Source organism: Parasteatoda tepidariorum, chromosome 3 (assembly GCF_982258835.1).
Source record: "Parasteatoda tepidariorum strain Cologne lab strain chromosome 3, Ptep-v5.0, whole genome shotgun sequence".
Taxonomy (NCBI): Eukaryota; Metazoa; Arthropoda; class Arachnida; order Araneae; family Theridiidae; genus Parasteatoda; species Parasteatoda tepidariorum.
Genome location: NC_141757.1, coordinates 7,947,968 through 7,965,892, shown reverse-complemented (window position 1 = coordinate 7,965,892; position 17,925 = coordinate 7,947,968). Strand labels below are relative to the sequence as shown.

At 31.3% G+C, this 17,925-nt stretch overlaps 1 protein-coding gene across 1 annotated transcript; it reads right to left on the bottom strand.

Annotated features, from left to right (window-relative positions):
* Nucleotides 1-597: 597 nt before the first annotated feature.
* LOC147812743 (uncharacterized) lies at nucleotides 598-1,257 on the bottom strand. Its single transcript, XM_087158522.1, has one exon. It carries the CDS (start codon nucleotides 1,255-1,257, stop codon nucleotides 598-600), a length of 660 nt encoding a protein of 219 aa, XP_087014648.1.
* Nucleotides 1,258-17,925: the final 16,668 nt, after the last annotated feature.

Sequence of the window (17,925 nt, the reverse complement as noted above, 5' to 3'; positions counted from 1 at the left end):
AATTGAATCAGTAACTAAAATGTGCACATTTGTTAAATTTATTCTGTATTGTAAATTCTGTATTGCAATGTAAAGTTAGTAAAAAAATTTAAATACACAATTATATATAATTTATAATTTATAGCAAATTTCCAGCAAACTTTATAATTTTTTTTTCTATTTAAAAAGAACAGTAATTGGTATCTGATAATACAATTGATTTTGTGACAAATCAGGAAGTTAAAATCCTATGGGAGCTAACTGATTACTAAACCAACTGGAAGGAATAAGTACAGAGATTGTTTAACAAGGACAGCAAGGACGCTACTGAGAAACACTAGATAGGATTGGAATTCTCAAGAGGTGGAACCTTACACAAAATAAAACAGGATGGGGAGAAATAGATTGAAAGTTATGGAGGAACACTGTAAAAGGCATAACACCAAGGAGTATTTCAGCTTTAGTCAGACTTTTTTCTTTCACCCCGAAACCCTTACATATTCGAAGCATTCCACAGAGAAGAAATGCTCAGTAAAGAAGAAAATGCAAGCGATATGAATTCGACTAAGCAAAGATTGTCTCCGTTTTACAAAAAATTTAAAAAATAAAAAGACATTTTTATTTAATCTCGTCACTGAAAAAGTACAGAAATCTCTTTGTTAGTGGTTTGTCTTGAACAGCGCAGAGACAGGTTTTGAAAGTATTTCCTAGGGTGTCAGTTTCTGTATTCCACTCTATGCCTAAAACTTTAACAGTTGTTTTGAATCCTTCATCTTGATCTCGTAATTGGCTCTGAAGCATTGTGGAGTTTGTAACCCCTTTTTCCATTGGAATTTCAATCAATTGCATCAGTTCTTTGACTTCTTTATGTAGTGTGGTGATTTCAGATTCTGTTTCAACACTAGCAACAGTATCGTCCATGTAAAGATGCTTATCGATCATTGGAGCAGCAATCGGGAATTCATGTATGTGCTTAGAAGCTACTTCGCGTGTTGCTGCACATAACAAAAAGGGACTGCATGCTAGTCCAAAAGGAAGACGAGTAAATCTGTAAGTAATTATTTCGTCCGTGAAAGCTGGGTTAGTTTTGTCCTGTGATATTCTGTACCAGAAAAATCTTATGGAATCTCTATCTCTTTCGTGTAGGCTTAGTTGTAGAAAGGCCTTTTTTCCGTCACCTGTGATTGCAAATTTGTGCATTCGCAGTCTGAGTAGACAACCAATTGTCTCAGGTAAAAGATTTGGACCGATTTCTAAAGTATCATTCAGTGAGGGCATTCCTGGATCATGTGATGAGATATCGAACACAATCCTCCATTTGGTCTCGTTAAGTTTCACTTTTTTGAAAGCATGATGGGGTAGGTGAAATACAGCGTTTAAATTCGAAGGTTCTAGCTCGTAAACTTAAACGTGTCCTTGCACAATGTACTTTAGCATACAACTATCGTATTCTTTCTTCATAGCATCATTGTATGCAAGTCGCTTCTGGAGAAACTTTAAACGTTTTTCGGTAGTAGCTATGTTGGTAGACAAAATTGATGTTGTATGCTTCCTAGGCAGAGATAAAACTCTACGATTTCCCTCAGTTTGGTAGGTTTCGTGAAATTCTCTCGTAATTTCATTCTCTCGAACAGTCTTGTTCCGTATTTGAGTGTCTTTGATACCAATACAATCCAACTCGCACAAGCAACGCACTTCGTCGTCCAAACAATCACCAAAAATTTGAACAGAAACATGGTGAACTGATGAATCATGTTTGATGTTCGTGACCCATTAAGGATCCATCCAAAAATAGAGGGTACTATGGCAAGAGATTCTGTAACTTTAATCGGAGGTTCCGTAGTGACCACATGGCAATAATAATCGCCACCAATGAGCAATTTGATGGGTAAGTTGTCGTTTCCTGGAGGGTCTGTAAGTGTTAGTTTTCGGCTTCGAGTAAATCGAACAACGTCCACAGGGGCAGCAGGGTGTGGGGTATATCTGTTGGAACTTTCGAAAGCTGCTACAGAAACAGTGTTTTTGTTCCACAAACTTGAAAGTGAAAGTTGCACACCACATCGCATGTTTCGTGAAGTACTGGGAGATTCAAAAACATATACGTTTAGTTTCTCAGTGCTTACAATTGGAAGTTTCAGTTTGTGAATGAGGTTTGCATCGACGAAGCTTGTTTGGTTACCTCCATCCAAAATGCATCGGGTTAACTTCGTAAGACCCGTGGGGCCAGTAACATACACGCGTGCAGTTTGTAAATGGGTAAAGCTAGACTTAGGTATGTTAATGTGATGAACCTCGCTATTTTGGATCGCAGTGTTTAGTGCAGATGAACAAATGGATACGTGGTGTTTCTTCTTGCAATTTCTACAGCGAGCAGTGTCTTTACGAGGACAATTTGCCATTCTGTGTCCTTTATTAGTACACAAGAAACGACGGTTAGAGCCTCTTAACTTTTGTATGCGAGTGTCATAGTCAGTTATGGTTTTGCATTTCTGAGCCCAATGACCTGTTTACAAGTGTCGTCTGGAAACGCTCGTAGAAATTTTAGAGCTAATACACGACCGTAGCTTCCAATGTCCTCACCAAGTGCGCGATAGGCCTCCAATCTTCTATTACATTCAATATAGGTTTCATTTAGGTCTGTTGCCGTACGGGTGTTAGATTTTCCAAATGATCTTGGATAATTCTATTTTTGTCCCCATATCTATTCATTAGTAGCTTTTTCGTGGTTTCATATGAGGCGGCAACAATACTGATACCATCAACTAAAAGTCTTGGCTCGTCTTGCAAATAATCTCTTAGGAGCACATGTTTATCAATAGTTGAAAGGTCTGGATTGGAGTCAACTAAAGACTGGAATTGTTCCCTAAAACTTCACCAATTTTCAATTTCACCGCTAAATGGATCTGACTTAATCGTCGGCAGTTTCACTGTGTTGTCTAACCGTTGTTATCTGACCAGCAAGTGATGGATTAGTAGTCGAATTTTCAGGGCACAAGCTTTGTTACAAGATTGTAGCTGATGTTAATAGTCGACGATAATTAATTTTGGATGATTCTTCGGGCTATAAAAATTGCGAGGCTGAGCACTTTCTTAATAAGTTTCACATTGGGTAATATCATTTTCGTATTCGTCATCCGAGAAAAGAACATGGATTTCATTATTAACCGTTTTCATTTCATTTAAGATAGTTGTTAAACGACTTATCGCAAATTCCATATCTTCATTCGAAGTAACTTCTGTCATGTTGTGAATCTCAGTTGAGAAACGAGTTATGTTACTTCGAATAGTTTTTCGTTTACGCTTCAATTGCTGCACTTGTCCTTCTTTCGTCGCCATTTTTCTTTCGTGGACATCAAAGCTAGCAAAAGTAAAAGTTCGCAATAGTAATAGTTTCGTAAATAACTTTTGGAGTAATTCGTAATAATTTTTGGTGTAGTAACAAGTCGCTGATTCGCATGAGAATTTCGGCGTCATATGAGAGACCAATTTTGATGTAGAAGCTATTATCAGAGGAAATGGAATTTTACTGGCGAAATCAAAGTGCTGGGAAAGCAAATACTGGAATCAAAATAGTGCTAATTTGTATTGGTTATACATGTCATGAAAGTAAAGAATAGCCAGGGACATTGCCGAGGGAAGTATAACTTCTCTAATAATTGACTAAAAGGTGTCAAAATATCTTAAAACTATGCATAATTTATTTTCAAAATTACAATGAAATAAACTAGAAAACTACTAGTTGACGGTAGCTCTAGCGATGAAAATGTTTGATTTCAGTCAAAAATAGAGTGTTATAGAATTTTAAAAAGGAGAATTCAGTGATTATCTATTAACTTAATTATTTCACTGTTTTAATGATCTCATTAAATTATTGAATAATAAATATAATTTTTTTTATGAAAAGAGGAAGACATGAAAGAGCTCATATGTCTTTGATTTGAATTTATTATACTGATCTGCTATTAATTATAAATTGTTTCCAATTATAATTTTTAAAAATATTAAATAAGTAAAAAAGTAATTATTTTCCGTCTGAAGTAGTTAATTATGAACTAAATAATTTCTCAGGGGGTTTACTTTTGAGTAAACACGGGTGTCACAATCCCGAGGCACCCCAGTGATTATTGTTGTATTTAGATAATGGCTAGCGCATTATGATTTTAAAATAATGAGTGTACGCATGCAGTCCGAGTTTAGTATAAGCTCTGAAAAACAGAACTGTTTTTCTTTACGCAACCAGACTGCTTGATAATATGACGATATAATACCTGAGCTTATAGAATTTACATAAAGAGAAAATTAAGAGAATTTCGAAGTTGAAGCTATTATCAGGTGTTTAGGAATTTTACTGGCGAAATCAAAGTGCTGGAAAAGCAAATACTGGAAGCAATTACTGCTAATTTGTATTGGTTATACATATCATGAAAGTAAAGAATAGCCAGGGACATTGCCGAGGGAAGTATAACTTCTCTAATAATTGACTAAAAGTTGTCAAAATATCTTAAAATTATGCATAATTTATTTTCAAAATTACAATGAAATAAACTAGAAAACTACTAATTGACGGTAGCTCTAGCGATGAAAATGTTTGATTACAGTCAAAAATAGAGTGATATAGAATTTTAAAAAGGAGAATTCAGTGATTATCTATTAACTTAATTATTTCACTGTTTTAATGATCTCATTAAATTATTGAATAATAAATATAATTTTTTTTATGAAAAGAGGAAGACATGAAAGAGCTGATATGTCTTTGATTTGAATTTATTATACTGATCTGCTATTAATTATAAATTGTTTCCAATTATAATTTTTAAAAATATTAAATAAGTAAAAAAGTAATTATTTTCCGTCTGAAGTAGTTAATTATGAACTAAATAATTTCTCAGGGGGTTTACTTTTGAGTAAACACGGGTGTCACAATCCCGAGGTACCCCAGTGATTATTGTTGTATTTAGATAATGGCTAGCGCATTATGATTTTAAAATAATGAATGTACGCATGGAGTCCGAGTTTAGTATCAGCTCTGAAAAACAGAACTGTTTTTCTTTACGCAACCAGACTGCTTGATAATATGACGATATAATACCTGAGCTTATAGAATTTACATAAAGAGAAAATTAAGAGAATTTCGATGTTGAAGCTATTATCAGGTGTTTAGGAATTTTACTGGCGAAATCAAAGTGCTGGAAAAGCAAATACTGGAAGCAATTACTGCTAATTTGTATTGGTTATACATATCATGAAAGTAAAGAATAGCCAGGGACATTGCCGAGGGAAGTATAACTTCTCTAATAATTGACTAAAAGTTGTCAAAATATCTTAAAATTATGCATAATTTATTTTCAAAATTACAATGAAATAAACTAGAAAACTACTAATTGACGGTAGCTCTAGCGATGAAAATGTTTGATTACAGTCAAAAATAGAGTGATATAGAATTTTAAAAAGGAGAATTCAGTGATTATCTATTAACTTAATTATTTCACTGTTTTAATGATCTCATTAAATTATTGAATAATAAATATAATTTTTTTTATGAAAAGAGGAAGACATGAAAGAGCTCATATGTCTTTGATTTGAATTTATTATACTGATCTGCTATTAATTATAAATTGTTTCCAATTATAATTTTTAAAAATATTAAATAAGTAAAAAAGTAATTATTTTCCGTCTGAAGTAGTTAATTATGAACTAAATAATTTCTCAGGGGGTTTACTTTTGAGTAAACACGGGTGTCACAATCCCGAGGTACCCCAGTGATTATTGTTGTATTTAGATAATGGCTAGCGCATTATGATTTTAAAATAATGAATGTACGCATGGAGTCCGAGTTTAGTATCAGCTCTGAAAAACAGAACTGTTTTTCTTTACGCAACCAGACTGCTTGATAATATGACGATATAATACCTGAGCTTATAGAATTTACATAAAGAGAAAATTAAGAGAATTTCGATGTTGAAGCTATTATCAGGTGTTTAGGAATTTTACTGGCGAAATCAAAGTGCTGGAAAAGCAAATACTGGAAGCAATTACTGCTAATTTGTATTGGTTATACATATCATGAAAGTAAAGAATAGCCAGGGACATTGCCGAGGGAAGTATAACTTCTCTAATAATTGACTAAAAGTTGTCAAAATATCTTAAAATTATGCATAATTTATTTTCAAAATTACAATGAAATAAACTAGAAAACTACTAATTGACGGTAGCTCTAGCGATGAAAATGTTTGATTACAGTCAAAAATAGAGTGATATAGAATTTTAAAAAGGAGAATTCAGTGATTATCTATTAACTTAATTATTTCACTGTTTTAATGATCTCATTAAATTATTGAATAATAAATATAATTTTTTTTATGAAAAGAGGAAGACATGAAAGAGCTGATATGTCTTTGATTTGAATTTATTATACTGATCTGCTATTAATTATAAATTGTTTCCAATTATAATTTTTAAAAATATTAAATAAGTAAAAAAGTAATTATTTTCCGTCTGAAGTAGTTAATTATGAACTAAATAATTTCTCAGGGGGTTTACTTTTGAGTAAACACGGGTGTCACAATCCCGAGGTACCCCAGTGATTATTGTTGTATTTAGATAATGGCTAGCGCATTATGATTTTAAAATAATGAGTGTACGCATGCAGTCCGAGTTTAGTATAAGCTCTTAAAAACAGAACTGTTTTTCTTTACGCAACCAGACTGCTTGATAATATGACGATATAATACCTGAGCTTATAGAATTTACATAAAGAGAAAATTAAGAGAATTTCGATGTTGAAGCTATTATCAGGTGTTTAGGAATTTTACTGGCGAAATCAATGTGCTGGAAAAGCAAATACTGGAAGCAATTACTGCTAATTTGTATTGGTTATACATATCATGAAAGTAAAGAATAGCCAGGGACATTGCCGAGGGAAGTATAACTTCTCTAATAATTGACTAAAAGGTGTCAAAATATCTTAAAACTATGCATAATTTATTTTCAAAATTACAATGAAATAAACTCGAAAACTACTATTTGACGGTAGCTCTACTGATGAAAATGTTTGATTTCAGTCAAAAATAGCGTGATATAGAATTTTAAAAAGGAGAATTCAGTGATTATCTATTAACTTAATTATTTCACTGTGTTAATGATCTTATTAAATTATTGAATAATAAATATAATTTTTTTTATGAAAAGAGGAAGACATGAAAGAGCTCATATGTATTTGATTTGAATTTATTATACTGATCTGCTATTAATTATAAATTGTTTCCAATTATAATTTTTAAAAATATTAAATAAGTAAAAAAGTAATTATTTTCCGTCTGAAGTAGTTAATTATGAACTAAATAATTTCTCAGGGGGTTTACTTTTGAGTAAACACGGGTGTCACAATCCCGAGGTACCCCAGTGATTATTGCTGTATTTAGATAATGGCTAGCGCATTATGATTTTAAAATAATGAGTGAACGCATGCAGTCCGAGTTTAGTATAAGCTCTGAAAAGCAGAACTGTGTTTCTTGACGCAACCAGACTGCTTGATAATATGACGATATAATACCTGAGCTTATAGAATTTACATAAAGAGAAAATTAAGAGAATTGCGATGTTGAAGCTATTATCAGGTGTTTAGGAATTTTACTGGCGAAATCAATGTGCTGGAAAAGCAAATACTGGAAGCAATTACTGCTAATTTGTATTGGTTATACATATCATGAAAGTAAAGAATAGCCAGGGACATTGCCGAGGGAAGTATAACTTCTCTAATAATTGACTAAAAGGTGTCAAAATATCTTAAAACTATGCATAATTTATTTTCAAAATTACAATGAAATAAACTAGAAAACTACTAGTTGACGGTAGCTCTAGCGATGAAAATGTTTGATTTCAGTCAAAAATAGAGTGTTATAGAATTTTAAAAAGGAGAATTCAGTGATTATCTATTAACTTAATTATTTCACTGTTTTAATGATCTCATTAAATTATTGAATAATAAATATAATTTTTTTTATGAAAAGAGGAAGACATGAAAGAGCTCATATGTCTTTGATTTGAATTTATTATACTGATCTGCTAGTAATTATAAATTGTTTCCAATTATAATTTTTAAAAATATTAAATAAGTAAAAAAGTAATTATTTTCCGTCTGAAGTAGTTAATTATGAACTAAATAATTTCTCAGGGGGTTTACTTTTGAGTAAACACGGGTGTCACAATCCCGAGGCACCCCAGTGATTATTGTTGTATTTAGATAATGGCTAGCGCATTATGATTTTAAAATAATGAGTGTACGCATGCAGTCCGAGTTTAGTATAAGCTCTTCAAAACAGAACTGTTTTTCTTTACGCAACCAGACTGCTTGATAATATGACGATATAATACCTGAGCTTATAGAATTTACATAAAGAGAAAATTAAGAGAATTTCGAAGTTGAAGCTATTATCAGGTGTTTAGGAATTTTACTGGCGAAATCAAAGTGCTGGAAAAGCAAATACTGGAAGCAATTACTGCTAATTTGTATTGGTTATACATATCATGAAAGTAAAGAATAGCCAGGGACATTGCCGAGGGAAGTATAACTTCTCTAATAATTGACTAAAAGTTGTCAAAATATCTTAAAACTATGCATAATTTATTTTCAAAATTACAATGAAATAAACTAGAAAACTACTAATTGACGGAAGCTCTAGCAATGAAAATGTTTGATTTCAGTCAAAAATAGAGTGATATAGAATTTTAAAAAGGAGAATTCAGTGATTATCTATTAACTTAGTTATTTCACTGTTTTAATGATCTCATTAAATTATTGAATAATAAATATAATTTTTTTTATGAAAAGAGGAAGACATGAAAGAGCTGATATGTCTTTGATTTGAATTTATTATACTGATCTGCTATTAATTATAAATTGTTTCCAATTATAATTTTTAAAAATATTAAATAAGTAAAAAATTAATTATTTTCCGTCTGAAGTAGTTAATTATGAACTAAATAATTTCTCAGGGGGTTTACTTTTGAGTAAACACGGGTGTCACAATCCCGAGGTACCCCAGTGATTATTGTTGTATTTAGATAATGGCTAGCGCATTATGATTTTAAAATAATGAGTGTACGCATGCAGTCCGAGTTTAGTATAAGCTCTGAAAAACAGAACTGTTTTTCTTTACGTTACCAGACTGCTTGATAATATGACGATATAATACCTGAGCTTATAGAATTTACATAAAGAGAAAATTAAGAGAATTTCGATGTTGAAGCTATTATCAGGTGTTTAGGAATTTTACTGGCGAAATCAATGTGCTGGAAAAGCAAATACTGGAAGCAATTAATGCTAATTTGTATTGGTTATACATATCATGAAAGTAAAGAATAGCCAGGGACATTGCCGAGGGAAGTATAACTTCTCTAATAATTGACTAAAAGGTGTCAAAATATCTTAAAACTATGCATAATTTATTTTCAAAATTACAATGAAATAAACTAGAAAACTACTAATTGACGGAAGCTCTAGCGATGAAAATGTTTGATTTCAGTCAAAAATAGCGTGATATAGAATTTTAAAAAGGAGAATTCAGTGATTATCTATTAACTTAATTATTTCACTGTTTTAATGATCTCATTAAATTATTGAATAATAAATATAATTTTTTTTTATGAAAAGAGGAAGACATGAAAGAGCTGATATGTCTTTGATTTGAATTTATTATACTGATCTGCTATTAATTATAAATTGTTTCCAATTATAATTTTTAAAAATATTAAATAAGTAAAAAAGTAATTATTTTCCGTCTGAAGTAGTTAATTATGAACTAAATAATTTCTCAGGGGGTTTACTTTTGAGTAAACACGGGTGTCACAATCCCGAGGTACCCCAGTGATTATTGTTGTATTTAGATAATGGCTAGCGCATTATGATTTTAAAATAATGAGTGTACGCATGCAGTCCGAGTTTAGTATAAGCTCTTAAAAACAGAACTGTTTTTCTTTACGCAACCAGACTGCTTGATAATATGACGATATAATACCTGAGCTTATAGAATTTACATAAAGAGAAAATTAAGAGAATTTCGATGTTGAAGCTATTATCAGGTGTTTAGGAATTTTACTGGCGAAATCAATGTGCTGGAAAAGCAAATACTGGAAGCAATTACTGCTAATTTGTATTGGTTATACATATCATGAAAGTAAAGAATAGCCAGGGACATTGCCGAGGGAAGTATAACTTCTCTAATAATTGACTAAAAGGTGTCAAAATATCTTAAAACTATGCATAATTTATTTTCAAAATTACAATGAAATAAACTCGAAAACTACTATTTGACGGTAGCTCTACTGATGAAAATGTTTGATTTCAGTCAAAAATAGCGTGATATAGAATTTTAAAAAGGAGAATTCAGTGATTATCTATTAACTTAATTATTTCACTGTGTTAATGATCTTATTAAATTATTGAATAATAAATATAATTTTTTTTATGAAAAGAGGAAGACATGAAAGAGCTCATATGTATTTGATTTGAATTTATTATACTGATCTGCTATTAATTATAAATTGTTTCCAATTATAATTTTTAAAAATATTAAATAAGTAAAAAAGTAATTATTTTCCGTCTGAAGTAGTTAATTATGAACTAAATTTCTCAGGGGGTTTACTTTTGAGTAAACGCGGGTGTCACAATCCCGAGGTACCCCAGTGATTATTGTTGTATTTAGATAATGGCTAGCGCATTATGATTTTAAAATAATGAATGTACGCATGCAGTCCGAGTTTAGTATCAGCTCTGAAAAACAGAACTGTTTTTCTTTACGCAACCAGACTGCTTGATAATATGACGATATAATACCTGAGCTTATAGAATTTACATAAAGAGAAAATTAAGAGAATTTCGATGTTGAAGCTATTATCAGGTGTTTAGGAATTTTACTGGCGAAATCAAAGTGCTGGAAAAGCAAATACTGGAAGCAATTACTGCTAATTGGTATTGGTTATACATATCATGAAAGTAAAGAATAACCAGGGACATTGCCGAGGGAAGTATAACTTCTCTAATAATTGACTAAAAGTTGTCAAAATATCTTAAAATTATGCATAATTTATTTTCAAAATTACAATGAAATAAACTAGAAAACTACTAATTGACGGTAGCTCTAGCGATGAAAATGTTTGATTTCAGTCAAAAATAGAGTGATATAGAATTTTAAAAAGGAGAATTCAGTGATTTTCTATTAACTTAATTATTTCACTGTTTTAAAGATCTCATTAAATTATTGAATAATAAATATAATTTTTTTTTATGAAAAGAGGAAGACATGAAAGAGCTCATATGTCTTTGATTTGAATTTATTATACTGATCTGCTATTAATTATAAATTGTTTCCAATTATAATTTTTAAAAATATTAAATAAGTAAAAAAGTAATTATTTTCCGTCTGAAGTAGTTAATTATGAACTAAATAATTTCTCAGGGGGTTTACTTTTGAGTAAACACGGGTGTCACAATCCCGAGGTACCCCAGTGATTATTGTTGTATTTAGATAATGGCTAGCGCATTATGATTTTAAAATAATGAGTGTACGCATGCAGTCCGAGTTTAGTATAAGCTCTGAAAAACAGAACTGTTTTTCTTTACGCAACCAGACTGCTTGATAATATGACGATATAATACCTGAGCTTATAGAATTTACATAAAGAGAAAATTAAGAGAATTTCGATGTTGAAGCTATTATCAGGTGTTTAGGAATTTTACTGGCGAAATCAAAGTGCTGGAAAAGCAAATACTGGAAGCAATTACTGCTAATTTGTATTGGTTATACATATCATGAAAGTAAAGAATAGCCAGGGACATTGCCGAGGGAAGTATAACTTCTCTAATAATTGACTAAAAGTTGTCAAAATATCTTAAAACTATGCATAATTTATTTTCAAAATTACAATGAAATAAACTAGAAAACTACTAATTGACGGTAGCTCTAGCGATGAAAATGTTTGATTTCAGTCAAAAATAGAGTGATATAGAATTTTAAAAAGGAGAATTCAGTGGTTATCTATTAACTTAATTATTTCACTGTTTGAATGATCTCATTAAATTATTGAATAATAAATATAATTTTTTTATGAAAAGAGGAAGACATGAAAGAGCTCATATGTCTTTGATTTGAATTTATTATACTGATCTGCTATTAATTATAAATTGTTTCCAATTATAATTTTTAAAAATATTAAATAAGTAAAAAAGTAATTATTTTCCGTCTGAAGTAGTTAATTATGATCTAAATAATTTCTCAGGGGGTTTACTTTTGAGTAAACACGGGTGTCACAATCCCGAGGTACCCCAGTGATTATTGTTGTATTTAGATAATGGCTAGCGCATTATGATTTTAAAATAATGAGTGTACGCATGCAGTCCGAGTTTAGTATAAGTTCTGAAAAACAGAACTGTTTTTCTTTACGCAACCAGACTGCTTGATAATATGACGATATAATACCTGAGCTTATAGAATTTACATAAAGAGAAAATTAAGAGAATTTCGAAGTTGAAGCTATTATCAGGTGTTTAGGAATTTTACTGGCGAAATCAAAGTGCTGGAAAAGCAAATACTGGAAGCAATTACTGCTAATTTGTATTGGTTATACATATCATGAAAGTAAAGAATAGCCAGGGACATTGCCGAGGGAAGTATAACTTCTCTAATAATTGACTAAAAGTTGTCAAAATATCTTAAAATTATGCATAATTTATTTTCAAAATTACAATGAAATAAACTAGAAAACTACTAATTGACGGTAGCTCTAGCGATGAAAATGTTTGATTTCAGTCAAAAATAGAGTGATATAGAATTTTAAAAAGGAGAATTCAGTGATTATCTATTAACTTAATTATTTCACTGTTTTAATGATCTCATTAAATTATTGAATAATAAATATAATTTTTTTTATGAAAAGAGGAAGACATGAAAGAGCTCATATGTCTTTGATTTGAATTTATTATACTGATCTGCTATTAATTATAAATTGTTTCCAATTATAATTTTTAAAAATATTAAATAAGCAAAAAAGTAATTATTTTCCGTCTGAAGTAGTTAATTATGATCTAAATAATTTCTCAGGGGGTTTACTTTTGAGTAAACACGGGTGTCACAATCCCGAGGTACCCCAGTGATTATTGCTGTATTTAGATAATGGCTAGCGCATTATGATTTTAAAATAATGAGTGAACGCATGCAGTCCGAGTTTAGTATAAACTCTGAAAAGCAGAACTGTTTTTCTTGACGCAACCAGACTGCTTGATAATATGACGATATAATACCTGAGCTTATAGAATTTACATAAAGAGAAAATTAAGAGAATTTCGATGTTGAAGCTATTATCAGGTGTTTAGGAATTTTACTGGCGAAATCAATGTGCTGGAAAAGCAAATACTGGAAGCAATTACTGCTAATTTGTATTGGTTATACATATCATGAAAGTAAAGAATAGCCAGGGACATTGCCGAGGGAAGTATAACTTCTCTAATAATTGACTAAAAGGTGTCAAAATATCTTAAAACTATGCATAATTTATTTTCAAAATTACAATGAAATAAACTAGAAAACTACTAGTTGACGGTAGCTCTAGCGATGAAAATGTTTGATTTCAGTCAAAAATAGAGTGTTATAGAATTTTAAAAAGGAGAATTCAGTGATTATCTATTAACTTAATTATTTCACTGTTTTAATGATCTCATTAAATTATTGAATAATAAATATAATTTTTTTTATGAAAAGAGGAAGACATGAAAGAGCTCATATGTCTTTGATTTGAATTTATTATACTGATCTGCTATTAATTATAAATTGTTTCCAATTATAATTTTTAAAAATATTAAATAAGTAAAAAAGTAATTATTTTCCGTCTGAAGTAGTTAATTATGAACTAAATAATTTCTCAGGGGGTTTACTTTTGAGTAAACACGGGTGTCACAATCCCGAGGTACCCCAGTGATTATTGTTGTATTTAGATAATGGCTAGCGCATTATGATTTTAAAATAATGAGTGTACGCATGCAGTCCGAGTTTAGTATAAGCTCTGAAAAACAGAACTGTTTTTCTTTACGCAACCAGACTGCTTGATAATATGACGATATAATACCTGAGCTTATAGAATTTACATAAAGAGAAAATTAAGAGAATTTCGATGTTGAAGCTATTATCAGGTGTTTAGGAATTTTACTGGCGAAATCAAAGTGCTGGAAAAGCAAATACTGGAAGCAATTACTGCTAATTTGTATTGGTTATACATATCATGAAAGTAAAGAATAGCCAGGGACATTGCCGAGGGAAGTATAACTTCTCTAATAATTGACTAAAAGGTGTCAAAATATCTTAAAACTATGCATAATTTATTTTTAAAATTACAATGAAATAAACTCGAAAACTACTATTTGACGGTAGCTCTACCGATGAAAATGTTTGATTTCAGTCAAAAATAGAGTGATATAGAATTTTAAAAAGGAGAATTCAGTGATTATCTATTAACTTAATTATTTCACTGTTTTAATGATCTCATTAAATTATTGAATAATAAATATAATTTTTTTTATGAAAAGAGGAAGACATGAAAGAGCTCATATGTCTTTGATTTGAATTTATTATACTGATCTGCTATTAATTATAAATTGTTTCCAATTATAATTTTTAAAAATATTAAATAAGTAAAAAAGTAATTATTTTCCGTCTGAAGTAGTTAATTATGATCTAAATAATTTCTCAGGGGGTTTACTTTTGAGTAAACACGGTTGTCACAATCCCGAGGTACCCCAGTGATTATTGCTGTATTTAGATAATGGCTAGCGCATTATAATTTTAAAATAATGAGTGAACGCATGCAGTCCGAGTTTAGTATAAGCTCTAAAAAACAGAACTGTTTTTCTTTACGCAACCAGACTGCTTGATAATATGACGATATAATACCTGAGCTTATAGAATTTACATAAAGAGAAAATTAAGAGAATTTCGATGTTGAAGCTATTATCAGGTGTTTAGGAATTTTACTGGCGAAATCAATGTGCTGGAAAAGCAAATACTGGAAGCAATTACTGCTAATTTGTATTGGTTATACATATCATGAAAGTAAAGAATAGCCAGGGACATTGCCGAGGGAAGTATAACTTCTCTAATAATTGACTAAAAGGTGTCAAAATATCTTAAAACTATGCATAATTTATTTTCAAAATTACAATGAAATAAACTCGAAAACTACTATTTGACGGTAGCTCTACTGATGAAAATGTTTGATTTCAGTCAAAAATAGCGTGATATAGAATTTTAAAAAGGAGAATTCAGTGATTATCTATTAACTTAATTATTTCACTGTGTTAATGATCTTATTAAATTATTGAATAATAAATATAATTTTTTTTATGAGCTCTTTCATGTCTTCCTCTTTTCATAAAAAAAATTATATTTATTATTCAATAATTTAATGAGATCATTAAAACAGTGAAATAATTAAGTTAATAGATAATCACTGAATTCTCCTTTTTAAAATTCTATAACACTCTATTTTTGACTGAAATCAAACATTTTCATCGCTAGAGCTACCGTCAACTAGTAGTTTTCTAGTTTATTTCATTGTAATTTTGAAAATAAATTATGCATAGTTTTAAGATATTTTGACACCTTTTAGTCAATTATTAGAGAAGTTATACTTCCCTCGGCAATGTCCCTGGCTATTCTTTACTTTCATGATATGTATAACCAATACAAATTAGCAGTAATTGCTTCCAGTATTTGCTTTTCCAGCACTTTGATTTCGCCAGTAAAATTCCTAAACACCTGATAATAGCTTCAACATCGAAATTCTCTTAATTTTCTCTTTATGTAAATTCTATAAGCTCAGGTATTATATCGTCATATTATCAAGCAGTCTGGTTGCGTAAAGAAAAACAGTTCTGTTTTTCAGAGCTGATACTAAACTCGGACTCCATGCGTACATTCATTATTTTAAAATCATAATGCGCTAGCCATTATCTAAATACAACAATAATCACTGGGGTACCTCGGGATTGTGACACCCGTGTTTACTCAAAAGTAAACCCCCTGAGAAATTATTTAGTTCATAATTAACTACTTCAGACGGAAAATAATTACTTTTTTACTTATTTAATATTTTTAAAAATTATAATTGGAAACAATTTATAATTAATAGCAGATCAGTATAATAAATTCAAATCAAATACATATGAGCTCTTTCATGTCTTCCTCTTTTCATATGTATTTGATTTGAATTTATTATACTGATCTGCTATTAATTATAAATTGTTTCCATTTATAATTTTTAAAAATATTAAATAAGTAAAAAAGTAATTATTTTCCGTCTGAAGTAGTTAATTATGATCTAAATAATTTCTCAGGGGGTTTACTATTGAGTAAACACGGGTGTCACAATCCCGAGGTACCCCAGTGATTATTGCTGTATTTAGATAATGGCTAGCGCATTATGATTTTAAAATAATGAGTGTACGCATGCAGTCCGAGTTTAGTATAAGCTCTGAAAAACAGAACTGTTTTTCTTTACGCAACCAGACTGCTTGATAATATGACGATATAATACCTGAGCTTATAGAATTTACATAAAGAGAAAATTAAGAGAATTTCGATGTTGAAGCTATTATCAGGTGCTTAGGAATTTTACTGGCGAAATCAAAGTGCTGGAAAAGCAAATACTGGAAGCAATTACTGCTAATTTGTATTGGTTATACAAATCATGAAAGTAAAGAATAGCCATAAAGAAAATTGACGAGGGAAATACACTGGTTATCATAAATTAAGGAAAATTCACAAAAATCGCGATAACTCAAGAAATTACACATGGAATTTTATGAAACTTACCCACAATATACAACACATAGTAAGGTATTAAACAACATAAAAAGAAATTATCAGACATTAATAGTAGTATAGAAATTAGCACATGTATAAAATAAACAAATTGGAAGTATCGGTTTGCAATAGAAAAAGTACCTTTAATATGGAATATGATTGCCTCTAGAAGCAATACAGCACAAACAGCGATGTGTGATGCTTTCAATTATGCGGTCTATCAGTTCAATAGGAAGTGAGAGCCATTGCTCTTGTAAAGCAGTTGCAAGCGTGGCAAGGGTCTGAGGGGGCGGATTGATGGCAGATACACGCCTCCCTAGAGCATCCCAAACGTGCTCGATAGGATTCAAGTCCGGGGATCGAGCTGGCCACTCCATGCGAGTAATTGTTTCCTGTTGAAGATAATCATCAACAATGCGAGCTCTGTGTGGTCTTGCATTATCGTCCTGTAACAGGAAGCAATCACCAATTGCCCCGGCATATGGGCGCACATAAGCATCAAGGATGTTGTCTCGATAATCCTGAGCATTCACGGTTCCCCTTGGAAAGACATGGAGGTATGTGCGCCCTCCTAAGGATATGCCTCCCCAAACACAGACACTGCCTCTTCCGTATGCATCTCTTTCACGGATGTTTGATGGATGATAACGGGTCCCAGGTTCTCTCCATATCAAATAACGTCTACTGTCACTTTCTAGACTAAACCTGGACTCATCCGTAAAGAGAACAGGCCTCCATTAATCTGACGTCCAGTGGACATGTTGTCGGGCCCACTGCAAACGGTCTCTCCTATGGCGTGATGTGAGCGGCACGCAAATGGCTGGTCGTCTCGCATACAGACCACCTTCGTGGAGCCTTCTGCGCACAGTTGACGTTGACACCAACCTTCCGGTGGCTGCAGCAAGAGAGGATCTAAGATGTGTCGGAGTAGCGGTTCTATTCCTGCGTGCACTTAATGTCAAATATCGGTCATCGGCACTGGTCGTAACAGTTGGCCGTCCTTGACTGAACCTCCTAGATGCCGAATCTGTGGTTTGAAATTGCCTCCAAAGTCTATGAACCACAGATGGACTCACATTTAGCCATCTGGCCACTT